At 28.1% G+C, this 7,408-nt stretch overlaps 1 protein-coding gene across 6 annotated transcripts in view; it reads left to right on the forward strand.

The window, feature by feature from the left end:
- The window catches only part of LOC108684163, a 48,157-nt gene that overhangs the window by 36,278 nt on the left and 4,471 nt on the right, over positions 1–7,408 (forward strand). For 5 of the 6 annotated variants that reach the window (XM_018188299.1, XM_018188298.1, XM_018188296.1 and 2 more), the window contains exons 5-9: positions 566–661; positions 975–1,075; positions 1,195–1,326; positions 3,511–3,684; positions 3,774–5,654. In XM_018188299.1, the coding sequence (XP_018043788.1) occupies positions 566–661; positions 975–1,075; positions 1,195–1,326; positions 3,511–3,684; positions 3,774–5,654 (2,384 nt within the window). The remainder of the gene's footprint in view (positions 1–565; positions 662–974; positions 1,076–1,194; positions 1,327–3,510; positions 3,685–3,773; positions 5,655–7,408) is intronic. The other variant, XM_018188300.1, reaches the window with a different exon arrangement.

A 7,408-nucleotide genomic window follows, 5' to 3' on the forward strand; every position in this document is an offset into this window, starting at 1 on the left:
TTAGAAAAAATTATTTTATTTTTAATTATAATCTTCTATTAAAAATAAATAATATGTATTAAAATCTTTCATTATCCTAATTTTGTCTTTTGATCAATTAATTGGACTAGGTTTGGAAAGAAAAATTTATTGTTTCGCGAAATAATGTTTGTCTGAGAAAGAATTAAACTTGATTTATTACATTAATTAATTCTAAATGACTAAACTTTAAAAATCTGCATTTAAAAAAATTTTAATAACTTTTAATATTTAAATATTTAAACAAAAGAATACAATAAAGCGTTCAATATTCTATACTTCTCTACTTCAGATATGAATAATTTTAATATTTAAAAGTGTTTTAATATGACATTATTATTAAACAAGCATTAAATCTTCAGATTATTCAAATATACTTGAAAAAGGGATTTTATATTTAAAGTTACACAAAATATAATATTTAAATTATTAAATTATTAACAGATTTAATTTGAATAAACACAGATTCACTAAGAAATCACAACATAATCATTAATTCATTTATAATTAGGTAAGTGTTACACGTAATGCTGTGTTTAATTTTCAGGTCGTTCGCTGCCGGTTTTATGTGTCCATCTCTTCCATTGTTATGGTCTTTTTCAATACTTCAGTTTGGATGTTGTAACAGTATGGAAATTATTTGGTAGGAATGTACTTTTAATTGTTTAAAATTCCGCGATTTCTTATAGACAAGTTGATTATTTAGTCTATATTGATTATAATGCAAAGCAGTGATAAGCACATAGAAATATTATTTATCTAATCATATTTTTTCTGAGAGAGGGAGAGAGGAGAAAGTTAAGAGAGATTTGTATTTTATATTATTGATTGATATTATTTTTATTATGTAAAAAAAGAAGATAAAAATAAGAAAGTAAAAATGAATAAAAATTTTTGAAAAAGTGATTCAATTCGAATATCGTGGTCAAATAATTTATGTAATTATTTAATTGAAGCTTTTATCGAGGAGGGTTATCACAGTACAAATCCTTACCACAACAGTATACATGCGACGGATGTCACTCAGGCAATGCATTGCTTTCTCCAAGAAAAAAAGGTAATTTTTTATGTTTATTTTGTAACTTTATAGACAAATGTAGAATATTTTTTAATGTAAACAGCATGTAATATCTCAATTCTTCAGTGAGACAGAATGACCGAGTTATAAATTTGCAGATTAAAACACATCTAACCAATTTAGAAATTATGGCTTCCTTGATAGCAGCTGTAACGCATGACTTAGATCATCCGGGTGTTAATCAACCATTTTTGGTCGCAACGAGTAATCATTTAGCTGCGCTTTATCAGGTAGGAGCATCTTTGTTAAATTGTTCATTATAAAATTGAAAATCTGAGGATGACGTGTGGTAATAAAATAATTTTCATTAAATTATTATTCAATCATACAAACTTACAAAAGAAACATTATTGCAGAATAGATCACAAATATATATATATATATATATATATATATATATATATATATATATATATATATATATATATATATATATATATATATATATATATATATAAATTAGATAATTTTCACATATAAGTTAGATAATTTTTTAATATTTGATCACATACAGGAAGATATAACATATAAATTTGATTTTTTCTGGCACATTAAAACTATTAACTTTTAATGTTAATGTCTAAGAAAATAATAAATAATAAATTCAACGAATGTGTGAATTGTATTTTTTAAATTGATATAAAAATTTTTTTTTATTATAATTTCATGTCTTGACTACCACTTTAAATATTTCTCTTAGTTTTATAATAAAAATATATTTAAGAAAAAAGTTATACTTTTCGAGGCAGCAATTAAAAAGATAGGAAAAGAAAAAAATTTTTTGAGATCATTTGTTTAAAAGATTTCAAGCTCAACATTATTTTGTTAAATAGAATTATACATTTTTATTTGCACCACTTTATAGTTGGTATCGAAAATTTTAATTTTAAAACTACGCAATATATTTTTATTTACTCGATTTGTCATACCAAGCTGGGCATTTTTATATTTAACTTTGACAAAACTGCATATATCTCGACAAATTTATTTCGAGGAAAATGCCAAATTTTATAAAATATGGATGGAAAAAATCTAGATTGAAAATCGAGATACATGTATGTAGGATGAGGTTGGATTCAAACCGGGACCTGTTGATTATCAGTCGATTGCTCTCGCATATTACCACATAAAATATGATTACAAAATCAAAACAGATGTGATTGCAAAATATAAATTTAATATAAGTTTAATAATAATGATTATAAATAATTATAATAATATTTAGAAAATAGATGATTATTCTTTAAGTAAATTTCTCATACTTTTGGAAAATTTTTGTCATTATATTTCTTAAATAATTTACCGTATCGAATTCATCAATTTGGGAAGATGTATTAATTATTTGATGTGATATAATATTAGAAGTATATAACATTAGAGGTATATTTATAAGAATAATGCATTTAATTTTTTTATTTATATTAGATTATTATTGTTATATGAATATTATATAAATTTATATTGCAATTAGCGATCGTACAGAAATATTTCGATGAATTAGATTTTGAATGATGAAACTTTCGAAGTGAGAATGTCATAAATGTCATAATTATTACTCGTGCTATACGTATAAGCTAAGGTGTGCAAAATAAAAGAACATCTATGAGCATGCCTCACAATATTGTTTAGAATTATAATATCATATTTCACTATAAGAAAATAATAAGGTAAAATATCGTTACAAATACAATTTAATCGTCAAAACACATATTTTCTAACTTATATATCTTAAACTCTAGAAAGATGCTTTGTAAAAAATTATATATAAAAATATAATTTTATCCAGATATATTGGAATAAAATAGTAATTAGAAAGCTAAATGCTGCAATTTATTCACAGCTTAACTGAAAATTCATTGATATCTATCTAGATTGTAAATTATATGAATTGCTTTCCATTTATATATATATTGTGATGTATTATTTCATCTTTTGCAAATCCCATTTCATTGATAAATAAAATAAAAATTGAAAGTGCGTGCGACTATGTAAATAAAAATACTTATTAAAGTTTCCGTATTATGTTTAACAATATATTTTAAGGAGAATCAAATCGCATCTCTTGAGTCATGTCACTTTAAAAGTATCAGCTTGATGTGAATTATAAATTGATTTTATTTTATATAGCGAGATGATTTATAAATATTCAATTAAAAAACATATCTGTCGTAAATTAATGTAACAAAAATATCACAAATATTTTTTTCAATTTATTGTTCAAAAAATAAAATTTGTACAAATTATGTGACATTCTTTTTTAAATGCTCTAAACTTAAACTTTCTTAAATATTATTATTTAATTTATAAATCATCTTGTTATATGTATTTTTTATTTCTTTTCTGACAATGATTATTTATAAATAACTTATAAATCAAGCAATATCTATCTGTAATCGAAGGTTAATAACTTTCAGAATACTTCTGTTCTCGAAAATCATCACTGGAGATCAGCTATAGGATGTCTTCTAGAAAGCGGTGTTTCGGCACAATTACCAGCCGACGTAAGACCAGAACTTCAACGGCATATCAGTTCACTGATCTTAGCAACAGATATTACAAGACAACAAGAATTTCTTACGCGTTTTAGGGTACATCTCCTTACATTTTTTTTCCTTTTAATTATCTAAATTAATCATGACGTATTTTTTTTTATTTCTTTTTATTTATTTTATTGCAGGATTATTTGAGCAACAATGCACTTGAAATGAAACGCGAGGAAGATCGTCATTTCATCCTACAAATTGCTCTAAAATGCGCAGATATTTCCAATCCGTGCAGACCGTGGGATATATCTAGGAAATGGTCTTACAAGGTTTGCGAAGAGTTTTTCAGACAGGGCGATTACGAGCGTCGTTTAAATCTTCCAGTAACACCATTATGTGATCGACATACCACTAGCATCCCAAAAATCCAAGCTGGTTTTTTCAAACACGTCGTTACTCCTCTCTACGTAGAATGGCATCGTTTTCTCGGTGATGGTTTGAGTGTGTCATTAATGGAATATTTAAAGATGAATCAGAAAAAATGGGAATCACTGATTAATCAAGAGATAACTGAAGAAAAAGAAACCGACATTTCTGAATTTAATGAACCTGAAGGAATCATTAGTTCGGGCGAAGAAACGGCCGCTGATGAAGATTCGGGCAGTATTGATCTGCTAATACCAGCAACTTATGTGCAAACAGCGCGAATGCCGACATTGCCAGGACGAGTTGGACTCGATCGCGTTGGTAGACGTCATTCCGTTCCTCTAAGTGTATCGAAATCATTGCACTTACCTTTAACCCAGCCCAATAGAAGAGAAAGTATGCCAATCGAACAAGCCAAAGTGAAAAATCAATTCTGGAAGATGGAAGATCAAAATTTATTGGGGCCGAGTTCATTGTCTCTATTGTCTTCCAAAAGTAATATGAGCGAGTCAAATGTTAGTATTGTCGAGAGACCAGTTAGCGCAGAGAATCTCTTACCAGAGACAAGTATAGCCAGTATTACGAGCAGCGCCGAAGCATCGAGATTAAATACAGTTCTGCAATCGAATAATCAGTACAGCGCGCAAACTAAACAACTTATGCGACAACAGACTTTCCCTCCGTTGCAACCAAGTACAAGAATGAGGTATATGTCTGCGACTGCGGAAATGTCACAATGTTACATTCAGACGTTGCTGGAAACTGACAATTCCTTTAGTTGCTCGACTTATACGAAAGAAAAATCATGTCCAAGCGGTCGGTTCTGTTCACACGATCCTAATTCGTCACGTCATCAAAAGAAATCCAGTATAAGTCCTCTTTCTAAAGAATTACCGACGGATATAACTGTTAAAAAACAAGGCTCGACTTTGTTGGATACAACAAAACAGAAATACACTGTCAATCCCATGCGTCGTCATTCTATACAGACTGTTCGCACCGATGATTCTTTTTCTAAACATAGATATAAAAGGCCTTCTTCCGCTCAAGATCCAGATTCCACGCAAATGTTCTATGCTACGTTAACAGGTTCTTACAGTGACAAAAACAAATGTGTTCCTGACATGTACATTGCGGAATGTAAGTCGAATTTAAATTGCACCGAATTTAAATATCATGATGCGAAATTAACAGTTCAAGAACTGCAAACTACATTGTTGCCCAAAAAATTAGATCAATCTACTTCATCGACTTTGAGCGCATATTCTGCACAAGAATCGCGAAGATATTCAACTTCTGTCACAGAATATAAAACGATAACGATCGATCATGCAGGTAGACGATATACCACGATACCCGTATCTTCTGAGCTTAGCACTCACAAAGTGTTCTTTATCGGTAGTCCTCCTGATTCGCCTCCTAATCATAGTGTATCTTCATCGAGTGACAGTGGTAGTGAACCAAAAAGAAGTATCGATGATTCGAGTAAGGAAGCTAGTGTTGTCATTGGCAATAGAAAGGAATTGGATAATGTGAAAGAAAAAAATTCGAAGAGCTCAAAGTTCAATTCCGATGCGCAAATGAAGGAAAATGTTGATCCTCGAACGAATGACGACGTCGCTAAAGCATCATCTCGTAGAGGCAATCAGGTAATCTAGCAATGATTTCTAAGACTAATTTTTTAATAATTATATTATCATAACGTGAATATATAAAAGATATCACTTTTTCTAACATTATGTCGAAATGAATTTGTTGAATAAAATTCTTTTACACTTATTTTTATACTTCGTTTGCGATGAATACATTTAATTATGCTCTTGTGTATTCAATCTCATCTTTTATATATTTATTCTCATCTTATCTATCACATCTTATATATCTCATCTTATATATCTCATCTTTTATATATTTACATATATATATTTTATATATTTACATATTTATTCTATTATGTTCTGCAACTTTTACTTCCAAATAAATTTATTAAATAAATTTAGTAAATTTTGGTTTATTATCAAGTTTACAGCTATCTACGAAATAAGGAGACAATAAAGTTACTTTTTATATATAACATGGAGAACACAAAACTTTTTACTTCCAATGTCATAATCCAATATAGTTACAACAAACAATAGGAAATCTTTATTTTGAAATATTAATCCTATAATTACTATTACAGTTCATTTCAACCCTTAGAAATATAATAAAAAATTCTTTCAATACTTCTTATAAAAATTACATCTTATAAATTTACATTTTTTAACACATTAAAATATATAATAAATAAACAATGAGATTTTATTTTACTTTTAAAATATAAAAAAATTCTCTCATATATTATGTTAAAAAATTAAAGAAAAATCATTTTTACATTTTTACTATTTAAAATCTTTCTCTCTCTTTTTTCTCTTTTTTCCCTATTTTTGTTTTTTCTGCTTTCCTCACTTCTCTTTTTCTTTTTCATGATTCATTTCTCTTTAACCTCTAGTTATTTCAATCACTAACTCTCTTCTCCAAAGAATATCTACTCTGATATTTCCTGCCATGTTCCCTTTGTCTGTCATTTTTTACATTTTTCTTGCACATGTTAATTTTCCTATCCATTTTATATATCTTACATTTCTTAATACTATCTTCATTTCATTATCTAGATAAATATGATTTTCCTTTCAGCCCTTTTTTAATATCTTGGTTCTTCCTCATTCTCTTTAACTGTTTATATCATCTATTATATCTAGAATTCCTTAGACCTTTTGTTCTTTTTTATATCTTTTTTTCCTTGTGATTATTTAATTATTTATTCAATATTCCACTCTTCCTTCTCCATCCAAGTGTTTTCATCTTCTCTCTCTAAAACTTTCCTTTTCTTATTTTCGTAATCTTTTCTTGTTCTCTTTAATTTTTTTCAACACTCTCTAATCTTACTCTTCTCTTCTTCCAATTTTTTTTCATATTCCTATATACTATTTTTCTTTTATTTTTTCTACTTTGTTCCTTTGTAATTTTTGCCTCGTCACATATCCTGTCTTTTGTTCTATTCCCAGAACCTATCTCAGATATTTTTCTGTAATCTTTTTACTTCTTTTCTTTCTCTCTCTCTCTCTCTCTCTCTCTCTCTCTCTCTCTCTCTCTTTCTACTTTCGTTCCATAACTTTGTTATTGATTACACCAAACTTTGAAGTTAAATCTTTTTTGATTATTCGCAAATCTCAACTTTTTTATTTCCTATATCCAATGCATTACTATCATTCTCTTTTTATTCGCCGTTTTTTTTCTTCTCTTTCACTTATACCTTTTGCTTGCCCCACACACACACACACACACACACACACACACACACACACACACACACACACACACACACACACACACACACACACACACACACACACACACACAC

The sequence above is a fragment of the Atta colombica genome, unplaced genomic scaffold, assembly GCF_001594045.1.
Source record: "Atta colombica isolate Treedump-2 unplaced genomic scaffold, Acol1.0 scaffold126, whole genome shotgun sequence".
Classification (NCBI taxonomy): domain Eukaryota; kingdom Metazoa; phylum Arthropoda; class Insecta; order Hymenoptera; family Formicidae; genus Atta; species Atta colombica.